At 40.8% G+C, this 20306-nt stretch overlaps 1 protein-coding gene across 1 annotated transcript; it reads left to right on the top strand.

Moving 5' to 3' along the window:
* Positions 1–234: 234 nt before the first annotated feature.
* LOC115116225 (nicotinamide phosphoribosyltransferase-like) lies at positions 235–18417 on the top strand. Its single transcript, XM_029644710.2, has 11 exons — positions 235–341; positions 7301–7457; positions 8287–8390; positions 8860–8988; positions 13213–13371; positions 14570–14706; positions 15035–15260; positions 15539–15658; positions 16210–16350; positions 17534–17668; positions 17990–18417. The coding sequence occupies exons 1-11, from the start codon at positions 294–296 to the stop codon at positions 18101–18103; spliced, it is 1470 nt and encodes a 489-aa protein (XP_029500570.1). The 5' UTR covers positions 235–293; the 3' UTR covers positions 18104–18417.
* Positions 18418–20306: the final 1889 nt, after the last annotated feature.

Here is a 20306-nt window from a genome sequence, read left to right on the forward strand (position 1 = left end):
TCAGTACATTCGAAACCTAGGCGTTATGGAGTTTATATTTGATCAAATTAAGCCTCACGTAATCAAACTAGAAATCCACTTTTAGTTTGACCAAATTCGACTATATCTCATTGCCCCCCAATACAATAGCTCCTCACTTGGTATGCTTAATGTTTATTTTCGAGCGGACAGATTTTAGGCGGAGTCAACCCTCTCGCTTCGCCTCTTCATCTCTGTTTGTACTTTAGATTCGACAGCGCGTGGCTTAGTGTCCCCGCCCTTCAGCAATCAGATTTTACAATCACGAGGGGAACATGGAGCACGGAGACTTCAATTTCCTGCTGGCTACCGATTCATACAAGGTGAGTGACATTATACACTGGGTTTACGCACTAGTTAGCGACAGTACCTAGGACTATGTTTCGTGAAATTATGTCTTAAGTGTGTGGTGGTTCTAATTGATTGTAATATATTTGAAGGTATAATGCAAGAACAGCCAGCTAAGCCAAATCGTCTATGATAAACATACAATTTCTTGCTATTACGTTACAATAGCTACAGTATTATATCTGAGTTCTATGGTCGCCTTCTATGGTCACCTGAAGTCTGAATAATATTATAAGAGCCCATTATATTGAAAGTTTAAAATAATGGTATCTCTTCATCAGAAATGAAAATGAAAGTAATTCCTATAGCTTTCTGTTTACAGTGAAACATGAACATTTCAAACCGCAATAAGTCATTGAACCCAACTCAGATCAACATTTTATCTGTGTGTTTAAAAAAATATATATTCTTTAGTGTTTTTCTTGCCATGTCTTTTAACATAGTGGAAGTAGTACGTTTAATTAATGTCATCCGTGGTGGAAAGTAAAGGTAAAGACACCTTAATAGAAAATGACTCAAGTAAAAGTGAAAGGCACCCAGTGAATTACTACTTGAGTAAAATTCTATAAGTATTTGGTTTTAAATATACTTAATTATCAAAAGTAAATGTTATTGCTAAAATATACTTAAGTATCAAAAGGAAAATATATAAATAATGTTAAATTCCTTATATTAAGCAAACCAGACGGCACCATTGACATGTTTCTTTTTTTACGGATAGCTAGGGGCAGGCACGTAGACATTATTTACAAATGAATCATGTGTTTAGTGAGTCCTGCAGATCAGAGGCAGTAGGGATGACCAGGGATGTTCTCTGTTTAGTGAGTCCTGCAGATCAGAGGCAGTAGGGACGACCAGGGATGTTCTCTGTTTAGTGAGTCCTGCAGATCAGAGGCAGTAGGGACGACCAGGTAGGGACGACCAGGTAGGGACGACCAGGTAGGGACGACCAGGGATGTTCTCTGTTTAGTGAGTCCTGCAGATCAGAGGCAGTAGGGACGACCAGGGATGTTCTCTGTTTAGTGAGTCCTGCAGATCAGAGGCAGTAGGGACGACCAGGGATGTTCTCTGTTTAGTGAGTCCACCAGATCAGAGGCAGTAGGGACGACCAGGGATGTTCTCTGTTTAGTGAGTCCTCCAGATCAGAGGCAGTAGGGACGACCAGGGATGTTCTCTGTTTAGTGAGTCCTCCAGATCAGAGGCAGTAGGGACGACCAGGGATGTTCTCTGTTTAGTGAGTCCACCAGATCAGAGGCAGTAGGGACGACCAGGTATGTTCTCTGTTTAGTGAGTCCTCCAGATCAGAGGCAGTAGGGACGACCAGGGATGTTCTCTGTTTAGTGAGTCCTGCAGATCAGAGGCAGTAGGGACGACCAGGGATGTTCTCTGTTTAGTGAGTCCTCCAGATCAGAGGCAGTAGGGACCGACCAGGGATGTTCTCTGTTTAGTGAGTCCTGCAGATCAGAGGCAGTAGGGACGACCAGGGATGTTCTCTGTTTAGTGAGTCCTGCAGATCAGAGGCAGTAGGGACGACCAGGGATGTTCTCTGTTTAGTGAGTCCTGCAGATCAGAGGCAGTAGGGACGACCAGGGATGTTCTCTGTTTAGTGAGTCCTCCAGATCAGAGGCAGTAGGGACGACCAGGGATGTTCTCTGTTTAGTGAGTCCTGCAGATCAGAGGCAGTAGGGACGACCAGGGATGTTCTCTGTTTAGTGAGTCCTCCAGATCAGAGGCAGTAGGGACGACCAGGGATGTTCTCTTGATAAGTGTGTGAATAAGACCATTTTCCTGTCCTGCTAAGCATTCAAAATGTAACGAGTACTTTTGGGTGGCGGGGAAAATGTATGGAGTAAAAAGTACATCATTTCCTTTAGGAATGTAGTGAAGTAAATGTAAAAGTTGTCAAAAATATGAATAGTAAAGTAAAGTACAGATACCCCCCAAAAAACACCTAAATAGTACTTTCAAGTATTTTTACTGAAGTACTTTACACAACTGTATGTCATACTGGGGCGGCAGGGTAGCCTAGTGGTTAGAGCGTTGGACTGTTCAAATCCCCGAGCTGACAAGGTATAAATCTGTCGTTCTGCCCCTGAACGAGGCAGTTTAACCCACTGTTCCTAGGCCGTCATTGAAAATAAGAATTTGTTCTTAACTGACTTGCCTAGTTAAATAAAGGTAAAATTAAAAATTAAAAAATAAATACTAAAAGTAAAAGGATCCGGCTGTAGATGCACCTTGTTACAGTGTATCCTTGTAATAAATCACAGTACTAGCAGGAACCACACCCAGCCACATAGCTTATAGATATGGGGATACATTGGTATTAAATGTCGACCGATTAATCGGAATGGCCGAGTAATTGGGGCCGATTTCAAGTTTTCATAACAATCAGAAATCGGTATTTTTGGACACCGATTTGACTGATTTAAAAAAAAAAAATTTTTACACCTTTATTTAAACTAGGCAAGTCAGTTAAAGAACACATTCTTATTTTCAATAACTGCCTCGTTCAGGGGCAGAACGACAGATTTTTACCTTGTCAGCTCGGGGGATTCAATCTTGCAACCTTACAGTTAACTAGTCCAACGCTCTAACCACCTGATTACATTGCACTCCACGGGGAGCCTGCCTGTTACGCAAATGCAGTAAGCCAAGGTAAGTTGCTAGCTAGCATTAAACTTATCTTATAAAAAACAATCAATCAATCATAATCACTAGTTAACTACACATGGTTGATGATATTACTAGTTTATCAAGCGTGTCCTGCGTTGCATATAATCGATGTGGTATCGTTGCTCCAATGTGTGCCTAATCATAAACATCAATCCCTTTCTTAAATCAATACACAGAAGTATATATTTTTAAACCTGCATATTTAGCTAAAAGAAATCCAGGTTAGCAAGCAATATTAACCAGGTGAAATTGTGTCACTTCTCTTGCGTTCATTGCACGCAGAGTCAGTGTATGTGCAACAGTTTGGGCCGCCTAATTTGCCAGAGTTTTACATTATTAGGACATAACATTGAAGGTTGTGCAATGTAACAGGAATATTTAGACTAATGGATGCCACCCGTTAGATAAAATACGAAACGGTTCCGTATTTCACTGAAAGAATAAACGTTTTGTTTTAGAGATGATAGTCTCCGGATTCGACCATATTAATGACCTAAGGCTCGTATTTCTGTGTGTTATCATGTTATAACTAAGTCTATGATTTGATAGAGCAGTCTGACTGAGTGGTGGTAGGCACCAGCAGGCTCGTAACCATTCATTCAAACAGCACTTTCGTGCGTTTGCCAGCAGCTCTTCCCTGTGCTTCAAGCATTGAGCTGTTTATGACTTCAAGCCTATCAACTCCCGAGATTAGGCTGGTGTAACCGATGTGAAATGGCTAGCTAGTTAGCGGGGTGCGCGTCAACAGCGTTTTAAACGTCACTCGCTCTGAGACTTAGAGTGGTTGTTCCCCTTGCTCTGCATGGGTAACGCTGCTTCGAGGGTGGCTGTTGTCGTTGTGTTCCTGGTTCGAGCCCAGGTAGGAGTGAGGAGAGGGATGGAAGCTATACTGTTACACTGGCAATACTAAAGTGCCTATAAGAACATCCAATAGTCAAAGGTATATGAAATACAAATGGTATAGAGAGAAATAGTCCTATAATTCCTATAATAACTACAACCCAAAACTTCTTACCTGGGAATATTGAAGACTCATGTTAAAAGGAACCACCAGCTTTCATATGTTCTCATGTTCTGAGCAAGGAACTTAAACGTTAGCTTTCTTGCACTTTTACTTTCTTCTCCAACACTTTGTTTTTGCAATATTTAAACCAAATTGAACATGTTTCATTATTTATTTGAGGCTAAATTGATTTTATTTATGTATTATATTAAGTTAAAATAAGTGTTCATTCGGGTATTGTTGTAATTGTCATTATTACAAATACAAATAAAAAAATCATCCGATTTAATCGGTATCAGGTTTTTTTTGGTCCTCCAATAATCGGTATCGGCGTTGAAAAATCATAATCGGTCGACCTCTAATTGGTATGACCTGATGTTGGCTATAATTGTTATAGTTGATGAACCATATGCTCAGATATTTTATTATTATTCAATATCCGTTTAGACTTGTTGCCATTTGAGGACAAGGATTTAATCAGCCCTTGGATTTCAAGGCCTGATAAACTGACAGTACTGTTGAGTTGTTCTGCTTTAGAGCTACCAGACGTTACAAACTGGGAGTGCCTTAATGAGAAGTTTATTTCCAAAACAATCACTTTTTATTGATGCCCGTCAGATAGAAGTTGGCTTGGCAACAGACTTATTAATATAAACTACTCAGACTACTGTGACTCCTGAAAGAAGCTCTTATACTTTTTTGAAGGGATTAAAGGAGACGTGTCCAGACAGCAAATCAATTCCTCATCCTCGTTGTGTAGTATTGAAGCCGCCGCAAAAAAAACATGAAAAAAGGCTCCAAAAACAACCAACGTCATTTTAGAACAAGGCAAAGCTCTCAGTGTTGCGATGCAGACATTTTGTCCTTCCCAACTTGATCCGCAACGTTATATTCCATTTTTGTTTAGACACGAGCGATTACCTCTCCCCGTCCATTCTTCTTTTATATTTCTGACAAAATAAAAGGAAACACTTGAGTAAATGAAGAATACAAAGTATATTGAAAGTATGGAGTGCTTTCACACAGGAAGCACATTGAAGCTGTTCTGGTGGCTTGTGGTGGCCCAACGTTCTGTTAAGACACTTTATATAGTTGTTTCCGTTATTTTGGCAGTTATCTGGCTACACTGTGAATGGGACAGCTGGATAGGGGAAACGTGTTGGGCAAAAGGGAATATAACATTGCGGATAAAGTTCGGAATTACACAATTTCATGCGTACAACATCTAAAGTCCTTGCCGTTGTTAAAAGGACGTATTTGAGTGTTTTGGAGCATGTTTTTTTCGTGGGGTCCCCACACTACACAACAAGGATGAGGAAGTGATTTGCTGTTTGGGGTAAGTTTCTTAAAAAAGGTGTCTGCCTTTCTATAAGAAGAAAAAAAAAATGTATAAAAGGAAACTTCTCCTTTAAGAAGTGAACACAATGGTCTCCACATTTACAATAAATGCTGTTGCTTTTGGAGCTGCTGGTCAGAAACAATTAGTTTTGGAGAGAACACCTCTGACGACCTTGGCATTATGCTGCATATATTAAAAATAGCGCGCAGACAGTTTGATATTAATTATTTTCTCACAGCAGGAAAATAATCCTGCAGCAACAGGAAATGCGAATTATTGTGTGGATTATAGTTAATGGACAATTTAGTAGGGTTTGATACATTTTTAATTAGGGCAAATCAAGTCTGAATTTTTCAAGTGGAAATTACAAGCCTTTAGAAGCCTTTTTTTAAACATTGAATATACACTAGAAGTTTTCATTTCCAAATTTCCTGCAACAACTGGGTGATCAAATTAAGATCCTACATCTGTTCTATCACATAGACTTCACCAACAAGAATGGTCATGTTGTCAATAGTTTTTAGTTCCTGTCTTGCGTTTGTTTAATGCGTTCGTTTTGACAGCACTCAGTCAGGTCCCACAGAGCAGGAGCAGAGTAGGTCAGAGACCGGGTGTAAACTGTGTGACATTTAGAGTTTAAATTCGTCAGGGTGAAGAGAAGGATAGGACAGTTGGTGCCAGTGATATTAAAGGTCACGAGTACTGAGCATGCAGAGGAAGAGTGGGATGGGTTATTTAATAAAACAAATATCATAACATCATCTTTACCAGTTTATTTAACCAACAGTAAAGTTATTTTTCTGGAAACTGCAGATTTTTGATGACAAGACCCCAAACAATCTCAGTAGCAAATATGACTTATCCCCTTCCTGTTTATTATACATCTGCATGTCATAATGTCAAATATGACTTATCCCCTTCCTGTTTATTATACATCTGCATGTCTTCTTCTGACTGTACATTTCTACAGAATGTAAAGCAGATTGTAGGGACACTTGTCAGTATTGTCAAATTACCTTGGAAATAACGGACGACGTCCGCCTCGTTCTTTTGCAGAGTACATATTTCCAAGGTAATGTACAGAACGGAGGTGTTCATCCCGCTTATACCACAGAAAACATTTTTGTATTTTTTACAAGCTAAATCATACTTTTCATCACTAGAGATGCGACCCAGTCGTTCGATTTAATTTAACTAGGCAATTCAGTTAAGAACAAATTATTCTTTACAATGACGGCCTACCCCGGCCAATTGTGTGCTACCCTATGGGACTCTCAAACACAGCTGGATGTGATGTAGCCTGGATTCAAACCAGGGACTGCAATGATGCCTCTAGCACTGAGATACAGTGTCTTAGACCGCTGTGCCACTCGGGAGCCCCGTTCTTCATCATTGGACCTGTGTTTACAATGTATCCTATTTCAGTTTGTGTGGTTGTTTGTTTAGCTTTCTGTAACTTTGTAGCAAGTATGGTCTGCATGTGTAGGTGCATATTGCGTCATGATTGCAAATATATTTTCCAACTGTTCTCTTATCTGGTTTTAATGTCCATTCTAGAATGCTTTTCTAGCCAATCAGAAATTAGTATTCAACAACGCTGTGGTATAATTAAGCAATAAGGCCCGAGGGGGTGTGGTATGTGGCCAAAATACCATGGCTAAGGGCTAGTCCTTCTGCACAACGCAACGTGGAGTGCCTGGATACAGCCCTTGGCCATGGTATATTGGCCATATACTACAAACCCACAGAGATGCCTTATTGCTATTATAAACTGGTTACCAACGTAATTAGAGCAGTGTTTTGTAATATATGTGGTATACGGTCTGATATACCACGTCTGTCAGCCAATCAGCATTCAGGGCTCCAACCACCCGTTTATAATTGTCATTAACTGTATTTGTATAATCTAATTTCAGGTCACACATTACAAGCAGTACCCTCCCAACACCACCAAGGTTTACTCCTACTTCGAGTGTCGGGCAAAGAAAACTGAATCCACTAAGATTCAGAAAGTGAAATATGATAAAACTGTTTTTTATGGACTTCAGTATATCCTTCATAAGTATCTGAAAGGTAAGACAAATATCATTTTTATTATAACTAAATTGACCATTTGGCTCGAAGGACCATGAAAAAGAGCAGCACCTAGAACGCCATTAGAACGCCACTAGAACGTCACTAGAACGCCATTAGAACGTCACTAGAACGCCATTAGAACACCACTAGAACGCCATTAGAATGCCACTAGAACGCCATTAGAACGCCACTAGAACGAAACTAGAACGCCATTAGAATGTCACTAGAACGAAACTAGAACGCCATTAGAACGCCACTAGAACGCCACTAGAATGAAACTAGAATGCCATTAGATAATTAGAACAAAACTAGAACGCCACTAGAACGTCACTAGAATGCCACTAGAACGCCACTAGAACGAAACTAGAACGCCATTAGAACGTCACTAGAACGCCACTACTACACACCTAGTACAACACTAGTACAACACCTAGTACAACACCTAGTACAACACTAGTACAACACCTAGTACAACACCTAGTACAACACTAGTACAACACCTAGTACAACACCTAGTACAACACCTAGTACAACACCTAGTACAACACCAGTACAACACCTAGTACAACACCTAGTACAACACCTAGTACAACACTAGTACAACACCTAGTACAACACCTAGTACAACACCTAGTACAACACTAGTACAACACCTAGTACAACACCTAGTACAACACCTAGTACATCACTTTTACAATTTATACTGTCTTATTATTAACTTACATTTTTTGGGGGTCCCAGCTTCCACGCACAATTCCACGTTTTCCATCTTTCCCACATCCTTCATGTGTCGACCTCCCATATCTGTCATCTCTCACCTTCCCAGGGAAAGTGGTGACTCCACAGAAGATCACAGAAGCAAAGGAAGTTTACCGTGAACACTTTCAGGATGATGTGTTCAACGAAAAGGGCTGGGAGTACATACTGGAGGTATAAGGGCAGCAGAGGGTTTTTTGTGTGTATTGCATTTTAAAGGAGCTACATATAATATTTTTGTTAATGTTAAAGGAGCTACATGTAATATTTTTGTTAATGTTAAAGGAGCTACATGTAATATTTTTGTTAATGTTAAAGGAGCTACATGTAATATTTTTGTTAATGTTAAAGGAGCTACATGTAATATTTTTGTTAATGTTAAAGGAGCTACATGTAATATTTTTGTTAATGTTAAAGGAGCTACATGTAATATTTTTGTTAATGTTAAAGGAGCTACATGTAATATTTTATTTAATGTTAAAGGAGCTACATGTAATATTTTTGTTAATAGTTTAGATTTCCAGTTTTGTTTTTTTAAGGACTCTGCTTATAAATGTTTGTACTCTATCATAACCCAAAACCATCTAATTGTTCTGTGGTCTAATCATGCTACAGTACGGATCCCTGAGTTTTTGTGTTTCAGAAGTATGACGGTCACCTGCCCATTGAAATCAAGGCTGTTCCCGAGGGTAGTGTGATCCCCAGAGGTAATGTCCTCTTCACCGTGGAGAGTACTGACCCAGAATGCTACTGGCTCACCAACTGGGTAGAGGTTAGTTAGAAATGTTTATTTCACTTTTGTTTATTATCTACTTCACTTGCTTTGGCAATGTTAACATATGTTTCCCATGTCATTAAAGCCCCTTGAATTGAATTTTATATGGCTGGTCTCAGATCTATCTTTGCTGTCTTGCCAACTCCTCATGCGACAGTGACCATAGGAGTTGGCAAACAGATCTGGGATCAGGCCTCTAGTCGCTGCCTAAACCCCCCTTTTTCACTATGACATTACCATAGCATCGTTGAGTCATGCTTCAGCACTGTTATTATATCTGCCACATGTCCTTAGGATACAAACGTCATTTGAACAGATGCTTTGCGCATTGTTGTCTATTTATATCTTGCTCGTGGTAGAAAGTGTCAGGGCAGAGGCTCCTTAATAACAACAACAATAAGATGCATGGTTTCTACTGGCTTCCAGTTGAAGCTCGCATCCGCTACAAGACCATGGTGCTTGCCTACGGGCTGTGAGGGGAACGGCACCTCAGTACCTCCAGGCTCTGATCAGGCCTACACCCAAACAAGGGCACTGCGTTCATCCACCTCTGGCCTGCTCGCCTCCCTACCACTGAGGAAGTGAAGAGCCTCACGACGCCAGGACACGTCAATCACCACCTTCCGGGGCCATACTTCAAACATAAGCACGCATTTAAAGTATCCACCAATTAAAATAGACTATTCACTTGTATGTAACCTCACCAAGTGACAGTGATTACATCCTGGCACAACATCTGCTTCAGCCTATCAAAGATAATGGATTTTCAATCCACCAACCAATGACATTTCTTAAAATATTTTTTTACTTACAAATTCAAGGTTTTACCATTGGGTCTGTAACAAAATGTTGTGTGGCAATATTGCGCTGATGCATCATTTACTAGGCTACTTGAAGCAAGAAGCACCAGTGACCAGATCAATAAAAAAAAGTGGTCAGAGGAAGCAGATGCTAATCTACAGGACTGTTTTGCTAGCACAGACTGGAATATGTTCCAGGATTCCTCTGATGGCATTGAGGAGTACACCACATCAGTCATAGGCTTCATCAATAAGTGCATCGATGACGTCGTCCCCACAGTGACCGCACGTACATACTCCAACCAGAAGCCATGGATAACAGGCATCATCCGCACTGAGCTAAAGGCTAGAGTTTATAAGAAATCCCACTATGCCCTCCGACGAACCATCAAACAGGCAAAGCGTTAATACAGGGCTAAGATTGAATCCTACTACACCGGCTCTGATGCTCGTCGGATGTGGCAGGGCTTGCAAACTATTACAGACTACAAAGGGAAGCACAGCCAAGAGCTGCCCAGTGACACGAGCCTACCAGACGAGCGAAACTACTTCTATGCTCGCTTCAAGGCAAATAACACTGAAACATGCATGAGAGCACCAGCTGTTCCGGAAGACTGTGTGATCACGCTCTCCGCAGCCGATGTAAGACCTTTAAACAGGTCAACATTCACAAGGCCTACCGACCTCCATTTCCAATCCCCCATATATTTTTGGGGTAAATAAACACACACACACGCTGACCTTCTAGGCAGAGTTGCAAAGAAAAAGACATCTCAGACTGGCCAATAAAAATAAAAGATTAAGATGGGCAAAAGAACACAGACACTGGACAGAGGAACTCTTGCCTAGAAGGCCAGCATCCCAGAGTCACCTGGTGTTTTGCGGGTACTATTTAATAAAGCTGATAGTTGAGGACTTGTGAGGCGTCTGTTTGTGAAGGGAGTAGTACACAGCGTTGTACGAGATCTTCAGTTTCTTAGCAATTTCTCACACGGAATGGCCTTCATTTCTCAGAACAAGACTAGACTGACGAGTTTTAGAAAAAAGGTCTTGTAAAAAGGCCATTTTGAGCTTGTAATCGAACCCACAAATGCTGATGCTCCAGATACTCAACTAGTCTAAATTGCTTCTTTAATCAGAACAGTTTTCAGCTGTGCTAACATAATTGCAAAATGGTTTTCTAATGATCAATTAGCCTTTTAAAATGATACACTTGGATAAGCTAACACAACGTGCCATTGGAACACAGAAGTGAGGGTTGCTGATAATGGGCCTCTGTATGCCTATGTAGATATTCCATTGAAAATCAGCCGTTTCCAGCTACAATAGTCATTGACAACATTAACAATGTCTACACTGTATTTCTGATGAATTTGATGTTATTTTAATGGCCAAAAATGTGCTTTTCTTTCAAAAACAAGGACATTTCTAAGTGACCCCAAACTTTTCAACAGTAGTGTACATATACACACTTTAAAATAAAAAAACACGTTATTATTCCCCGCAGACCCTACCACCCCTCCCCCAATTGGAGTAAACTAATAAACAATAACACTTAGGCTTCTACCTTCAGTTTATACATATTATACACATTTTACAGACACAATCTATTTTACAATAGTTATATTTTGATGTCTGATTCTGATGTCCATCCAGTTTGATTTCGATTTGTAACTGCAATTTCACAACATTTCTGAACCTATATACTGTATATAGTGTTTTTTAACTGTGATTTCGAGCCCACCTTGTATCAAGCTTTTTTGGGGGGGGGGGAAACTGTTTAATGCCGGTCCTTGATGCTCGATTCAAAACGCATGTGAGAAAGTGGCTTATTATAATAATGCAGGCAATAGCAGTGTGTTTGTGTGCAAGGATGTAATTCAATTCCTTTTTTATTTTCAAGCTGTTGGCTGTAGGCTACGTCCCTTTCCAACACACACAGATTCGAACCCTTGCCACAATCTGTGACAATTACATGGTCTATGAACTTCACAAAGGGAACAATTTGACCAGTCAGTCAAATACACGTGATTAGCCTCGTTGCTTTGGTGCTGTTGGACTGAGGTATGTTAAGGACGCTTCCATGAACGAGTGTTGGAACACGATTTTAATTGGCTGCAGAAGTTGTGTCAGGATGTAATCGCTGCCAGCCAGTGAGATTAGCAAAGGGCTACCGTGCCATTTTATCTGATGGGACCAGCTAAAATGTCAATTCATGTCACATGCAAATAAATCGACAATTTTAATTAGCTGATATGCATTTTGTGCGTGTGAACTTGTTTAACTTTAAATTCTTGCTTATATCCGCAAGTATGGTCCACCTGTAAGTGCTTGATTTGTATTTATCTATACTTGTTGTATAGTAGGTAGCGCTGATTCATGTCCATGATGTACTAAAGAGAATACTTTCCCCAGCATCACTAACACTTTCCTCACTTCCTCTCTCAGACCATGCTGGTACACAGAAGCCACGAACCTCCTCTCTTCTCTTCCTTCTCTACCAGACCATTTACACCACTAACCTCCTCTCTTCTTCCAGATCTTTTACACTGCTAACCTCTCTTCTTTATTTAACCTTTATTTAACTAGGCAAGTCAGTTAAGAACAAATTCTTATTTTCAATGACGGCCTAGGCTACCCTGCCGCCCCTTTCTCCTTCTCTACCAGATCGTTTACACCACTAACCTCCTCTCTTCTTCTCTACCAGATCGTTTACACCACTAACCTCCTCTCTTCTTCTCCTTCTCTACCAGACCCTTTACACCACTAACCTCCTCTCTTCTTCTCCTTCTCTACCAGACCCTTTACACCACTAACCTCCTCTCTTCTTCTCTACCAGATCGTTTACACCACTAACCTCCTCTCTTCTTCTCTACCAGATCGTTTACACCACTAACCTCCTCTCTTCTTCTCTACCAGACCCTTTACACCACTAACCTCCTCTCTTCTTCTCCTTCTCTACCAGATTGTTTACACCACTAACCTCCTCTCTTCTTCTCCTTCTCTACCAGATCGTTTACACCACTAACCTCCTCTCTTCTTCTCCTTCTCTACCAGACCCTTTACACCACTAACCTCCTCTCTTCTTCTCCTTCTCTACCAGACCCTTTAAACCACTAACCTCCTCTCTTCTTCTCCTTCTCTACCAGACCCTTTACACCACTAACCTCCTCTCTTCTTCTCCTTCTCTACCAGACCCTTTACACCACTAACCTCCTCTCTTCTTCTCCTTCTCTACTAGATCGTTTACACCACTAACCTCCTCTCTTCTTCTCCTTCTCTACCAGATCGTTTACACCACTAACCTCCTCTCTTCTTCTCCTTCTCTACCAGACCCTTTACACCACTAACCTCCTCTCTTCTTCTCCTTCTCTACCAGATCGTTTACACCACTAACCTCCTCTCTTCTTCTTCCTAACAGACAATCCTGGTGCAGATCTGGTACCCCATCACAGTAGCTACTAATTCCAGAGAGCAGAAGAAGATCCTAGCCAGGTATCTACTGGAGACATCAGGGAACCAGGACAAACTGGAGTATAAGCTGCATGACTTTGGCTACAGGGGAGTCTCATCTCAAGAGGTACTTACTGTAATGGATGATAATTATGATAATAGTGTTGGATTCATCATACTGTGCATACAACATACATGTTGCTTAGTGCAACAGGTCAACCTGGGGTCAAACAAAGGCCCCTTCCCAAACCTGTCCATGTATTTGATCTATTCATCAAGCTCTTGACTAGGTACGTCAGGTGGGATAATTCAGGGCTAAAACAAAAATAGTAAAAAGTCTCGGGGTCCCAGAGTAAAAGTTTGAGAAACACTACTCTATGTTTCCCAAACTTAGACCTGGGCTTTGATTATTTGAATCAGCTGTGTAGTGTTTGGACAAAAAATGTTTAAAAAAAAAGTTCACCTAAGGGGGGGGCCCCGGGACCCAGTTTAGGAAACCTTCCTCGTCTCAACAACTCTTTGGGTTCATAAATACCCTCTCGCTATCTACTCCCATTTCAAAATGGTAGAATTATATTTTATTTATAACCTCTATTTAACTAGGCAAGTCAGTTAAGAATAAATTCTTATTTACAATGACGGCCTACTGGGGAACAGTGGGTTAATTGCCTTGTTCAGGGGCAGAACGGATCAGATTTTTACAACAGATTGTCAGCTCAGGGATTCGATCCAGCAACCTTTCGGTTACTGGCCCAACGTTCTAACCACTAGGCTACCTACCACCCCAAAATAACAGATTCATTTTTGAACGTGCAACACCCATTGAATATGACTAGTGTTATCTGTCAAAAATGTTATTAAAACATGAAAACAGCCCAACCAGCTCTGCTAGGGAGAGTAAAATGGTCAGTGAGGTGTTCTCTCATGTGTCTGGAAGTAGCTAGAAAGCTAGCCAACGTTAGCCAGTTAGCTTGGGTGCTTGACTGCCGTCGTGAGATCGGAACGCTCGGATCAACCCTACTCCTCGACCAGAGCGTCCAGAGCGTGTGCGCTCTGAACGCTCCGTTGAGCAAAACGCTCTGAATTTACTAATAGACAATCTGACAACACTCTTGAGTTTACGAACGCCCAGAGCGCACTCTAAGCACACTCTGCCACTCCATAGTGGATTTACAAACACGCCCATTGTAATCAAAAAACCTGTTCAGTTTCTCATCATCTATATATGTATAGATCTATATATGTATATATGTATATATCACCACTAGTACACAGCCATACTATTTAGTTGTTCCCGGCATGTGATGGTCTTTGTCTGGTTTCAGACTGCTGGCATCGGAGCATCTGCACACCTGGTCAACTTTAAAGGCACAGACACGGTGGCTGGTATCTGTGTCATTAAGAAGTACTACGGCACCAAAGACCCTGTGCCCGGCTTCTCTGTGCCAGCCGCAGAGCACAGGTAACACAGACACACAGGTAGACACGGCGGGTAGAGCACATTTAGCACAGATTAGAGCTAAAGCAAGCAATCACACTGTAGAAAATTGACTGATTTTGTATGTACATGGCCGTCAACAAGTCAGTTTAACTTTTTAATTCATTCATTCGTCTACTCTCACTATCATTTTCAAAGCACGATATCTAGCTCCCTCTTCTGGGTTTTGTATTGTACTACTGTTCCTCTGTGTTTATCTCAAACCCATTTAAGTCATGCTTTGGTTTTTGTGATTTCTTGCTCTACCAAATATACTGTATTACTTACCTACGAATAAATATATTATTACCAGCACCATCACCGCCTGGGGTAAGGACCACGAGAGAGATGCCTTTGAGCACATTGTGAGGCAGTTCCCCAACGTGCCCGTGTCCATCGTCAGCGACAGCTATGATATCTACAACGCCTGTGAGAAGATATGGGGAGAGGACCTCAGGAGCCTCATCGAGTCCCGCAGCGCTGACGCACCCTTGGTCATCAGGCCAGACTCAGGAGACCCATTAGATACTGTCCTCAAGGTAAAGAAGCGTTAGTAGTTTTACAACAGTCCATTGGTAGTGGAAACACATTGATGAACCACCGGTCATGGTTCTGTTTAGTGCACTTTTTGGCCTTGTTGTTTTCCCCCTGGTTCTAATGGAGAAAGGGGATGAGTCTCACTGGCAGTATCACTGACACTGTGTAGGACCAGTATGATGTTTTAGTCTTCTGACTACAGCTCATTATAAATACATTCAAATATTTAAAGAGCGAGTAGGACTGTGAACATGCCTACCACCATCTTGCCGATTCCAAGGTGTTGGAGATTTTAGGGAGGAAGTTCTGCACCACAGAGAACAGCAAAGGATACAAGGTGCTACCCCCTTACATCCGAGTCATTCAGGGCGATGGTGTGGACATCAACACTCTGCAGGAGGTAGGTTCAGTGTACTCACCCGCCTACCTGATCCTCCTACCTTCTTAACTTCTTACCCAGTGGTGTCCAATCTTACCTGTTGTTACAAGGTTTTATTGTAACCAGTCTCATTGTAACCAGTCTCATTGTAACCAGTCTCATTGTAAACAGTCTCATTGTAAACAGTCTCATTGTAACCAGTCTCATTGTAAACAGTCTCATTGTAACCAGTCTCATTGTAAACAGTCTCATTGTAAACAGTCTCATTGTAAACAGTCTCATTGTAAACAGTCTCATTGTAAACCAGTCTCATTGTAACCAGTCTCATTGTAACCAGTCTCATTGTAACCAGTCAGCCACACACTTGATTCAACTAATCAAAGTCTTGACTGGAGAGTCTAGAATTAGTTGAATCTGTTGTGTGACTCACTTGATGGAAGCTTTGAACCACTCCAGGTTTTTCCGGCTAAGATCGGAATGGATTCCACTGCTTTTAAATTAACAGCATTAGTAAGGCTTGGTTCAGTAAAATGACCTTGGAACTCACCCCTCGGGTGTTCTGTTGTTTTCAGATCGTGGCGGGGATGAAGAAACACAGGTGGAGTATAGAGAACGTGGGCTTTGGGTCGGGCGGTGCCCTACTCCAAAAACTGACCCGGGACCTGCTCAGCTGCTGCTTCAAGTGTAGCTTTGTGGTGACCAACGGACTGGGGGTGAGTCAGTGAACATCCAGTCATTTTCATGAGAGGACATTGTTGTGAATTCATGTCTCTTTCTCAATTCATCTGTTCTCAATTACTCTCTCCTTGCTTCCTTCCGAAAAAGCATTGGAGGAGAGGATCCAGGGTCCCTCCCCTCGGTCCTTCTCATCTCATCCAATACTTTTTCGAGGAGGCTAGGAGAGAGTAGGAGAGGAGGAGAGGAAAGGTGAATTGGGAAAGAGCCCAAGTCTGTTAATACTTTATATAAAGCTGCTCTAATCCCTGTGCAATAACACTGTAATTCATTTTTTTTATTTTACCTTTATTTAACCAGGTAGGCTAGTTGAGAACAAGTTCTCATTTACAACTGCGACCTGGCCAAGATAAAGCATAGCAGTGTGAACAGACAACACAGAGTTACACATGGAGTAAACAATTAACAAGTCAATAACACAGTAGGAAAAAAAAGAGAGTCTATATACATTGTGTGCAAAAGGCATGAGGAAGGTAGGCGAATAATTATTACTATTGTAGTGGGCAATATCTTATATGTAAGCATGTTATATATACATCACATGGCGATCTGTAATAAACACTAAGCAATTAGACAATTACAATCATAAGCAATTAGAATCATGTATCATACGTTTAGCTGACTAAGGTCAATGAATGGTCATAAGAATGGACTTCTATATACAAGTGTATTTAATCAAATATCATTCACTGTTATCATTCACGTTGTAAAATTAAGTTACAAAGCATTAACAAGCATTACAAGGCATTATTCTAAACATGGTCAGAGTGGGAGAGAGATGGTGAAACCCTGGCCTGTGCCATGGTACATTTTTCACAGGAGAGACCTTGAGACAGACAGACAGACAGACAGACAGACAGACAGACAGACAGACAGATCAGATCAGATCAGATCAGATATCAGACCTACATGATGTAACAGATCGGATGGCTCAGATGACCGTGTCAGCAGTAACGTAGCAGGCGTAAAAGAAACCTACAGCAAACTTAATACTGTGGAATTTGTAAACTTTTAAAACCATGACTAGATAGAAGAAAAATCTGAAAGGTAAATCTCTGCATTTTGACTCTGGACTGAGAAAGTGATCTGGACTCAGGAAGTGATCTGGACTCAGGAAGTGATCTGGTGACCACTGTTGTATTTATGTTCTTTTGATTACAGCTGAATGTGTTCAAGGACCCTGTTGCTGACCCTAACAAAAGATCAAAGAAAGGTCGTCTGTCGCTCCACAGAACACCGACAGGAGACTTTGTGACACTGGAAGAAGGGAAGGGGAGCCTGGGGGAAAACGGTCCAGTAAGTCATTTAAACAAGTAGTAGTCCTAAAACCATAGATATTAGTCTTTTTATTACTCTCTGAGGCTTGAACAGAAATAAATATTGGGACTAATATGGAGTTCTTTTAAAAGTCATATTGGGGCAGCAATAGTGGTTAGAGCGTTGGGCCAGTAACAGAATCTATTGTTCTACCCTCTGAACAAGGCAGTTAACCCACTGTTCCCTAGTAGGCTGTCATTGTAAATACGAATGTGTTCTTAATTAACTGATTCGCCTGGTTAAATATATATATATATACATTTAAAAAGGTAAAGTTTTCTCCCGCTCTTCTTTCCCCAGGATCTCCTTCACACCGTTTTCAGAAACGGAGTGATACTGAAGACGTATACATTTGATGAGATCAGAGACAACGCTAAGATCAGGGACTGTGATCTGGAAGAGTCTGTAGACTGAGGCCTGTACATGTTCCAACACACTATGCAGAAAGGACTGGATCCCTTCTACCTCCCTGTACAGCACTGACCACCAAGGATGATAATAAACAACACTCAACATTGTCCTGAGAGAGAGAGAGAGAGAGAGAGAGAGAGAGAGAGAGACAGAGACAGAGAGAGAGAGAGAGAGAGAGACTTAGCACAACAATAAAAATATATAAACTAATAAAGTTATGTATTTTCGACATGTAGGATCATGTACATGTATGATTGAGAAATTATATAAAAATAACATTTTATTGAGATGAATTAAACTTGAATCTTTTGATTTTATTATGTATATATTTTTTTTTCTGAAATCCCATTTCATATCGTCTCTGGTTTGAAGTCGGGGAAGGCAGGCTTCTGTGTTCACGAAGTCCAGGATATATGTCCAGGATATTCTCACATTCTCAAAAATAATTTGATAGAACTAAACAACCGTTCATTTGAAGATGGACAAAATTATCCAGAAAAAACATCAGGCAGATTCATTTACATTTAAAATGTTATGGATAAACAACAAAATGACTTTTCCATCTAGATTTAAATGAGCCAGTTTAAAAGGGGATAGTGTGGCTGATCCCGCCCTGGCTTACATTAAAAAATAATAATAATAATTTAAACCTGAACTAGGGCCAGACTAGTTACCATTTTCTCACATAGCCATCACAGATTTTTCTATTGTCTCTTTTTGGTCCATTTAGATTGTTAATGTAGATTGTATACAAAAACAAAGTTATGGTTAAAAATGTTCATGGTTTACTGTGACTTGTTGTAGGCTCCTAAGTGGACCATAAGGTTAAAAACCTAACCAAATTAAGAAATAAATAAATAAATACAACTAAGTAATGTTAGAGTTGCGTCAATTCGAATCTGGTATCAGGATAAATATGACAATGAGTCACCGATTGTATACTATGTACTTTTTATTAGCTAAGCAATAAGTGGTAAATGCAATTTTCGTATATACGGGCTCTGTCCCACCTCGCAGGGCAAAACAGAGAACTGACTAGATGTATGTAAACAGTATTCTTTATACTGTGATAGACAGTTCCAACCCGTCTGTTGGCCTATCACAGTAGAGACTGGGCGTGGTTTAAACTTGCTCAGCCTATTGCAGGCGCTCAGGCGGGTCCCCGCCTCTTTGCTCTTCTGTTGATAGATGTAAGTGTTGCTGTGAAGAACATCCATGCGCTCATACCGTTATCTTGCACCTGGCTCCAAAAGACCGCTTGTTCTCGCAACACCCCGCTCTGAATGTGCCCCCCTCCCAACTCATTGAACAGTTCCTGTCTTCATGCTACTTTTCCATCATGAGAAAGGCCCATGGCCTTGAAACAATGTTTCAAGTCAGCTATGTTGCATAACACATACATACATCCACACAAGCCAACAGCAGATAATATTTAATGATATATATGGTAATGGCTATAGTGTAAAACACAGAAACCTCATAGCAACTCTGCCGGTGGCAGGGTAGCCTAGTGGTTAGAGCATTGGACTAGTAACCGAAAGTTTGCAAGTTCAAATCCCCGAGCTGACAAGTTACAAAATCTGTCGTTCTGCCCCTGAGCAGGCAGTTAACCCACTGTTCCTAGGCCGTCATTGAAAATAAGAATTTTTTCTGAACTGCCTAGTAAAATTAATATTATTATATATTTTTTTAAATATTTAGTATGTTTTTTTAAACTCACTTTTTGTCTCTCCCACGACGTTATTCCTCTCTCCTACAGAGTCCATCACAATTACTTGCATATTGCCAATTATGCAAATTAGGCGATGACGTCATTCAGCGACTTTTTATGACAGCCAAAAATTATACAAAGACAGCCAATAGCTGCTTTTCTTACTGAGGAGTTGGTCAACACTGACTAGCGCTGGCAGGTAGCGTCTTTGTTTCGGTCTAGCAGCGGGAAGGGTAATGATGCCCCAACCTCGAGTAGATTTTGCACTTGTTAATTAAAGAACCGATTGTCTTCATATCAAATTCTTGGAATCTTTAGAATATTTTATTTGTTATTATCGATCACATTGACTGAATAGCAAACCGAGTTTTTCCCGTTTTGTCATCTGAATTTAAGTTTTAACCACGGCTTTTGGGAGCTGTAGTGGCTGACGTTACTGTGGAAGAAATAGTGTGTCCATTTCTTGCGGGGAGAAAACAAGAGAAACTTTGATTG

The sequence above is a fragment of the Oncorhynchus nerka genome, linkage group LG9a (assembly GCF_034236695.1).
Source record: "Oncorhynchus nerka isolate Pitt River linkage group LG9a, Oner_Uvic_2.0, whole genome shotgun sequence".
NCBI lineage: Eukaryota > Metazoa > Chordata > Actinopteri > Salmoniformes > Salmonidae > Oncorhynchus > Oncorhynchus nerka.

Bases quoted from the DNA above. Each gene is read 5' to 3' on its own strand.
- LOC115116225 (XM_029644710.2), top strand. From the start codon at position 294: ATGGAGCACGGAGACTTCAATTTCCTGCTGGCTACCGATTCATACAAG. The intron at 14,707-15,034 runs GTAACACAGACA...TATTATTACCAG, and splicing joins GTGCCAGCCGCAGAGCACAG to CACCATCACCGCCTGGGGTA. The intron at 15,659-16,209 runs GTAGGTTCAGTG...TGTTGTTTTCAG, and splicing joins ACATCAACACTCTGCAGGAG to ATCGTGGCGGGGATGAAGAA.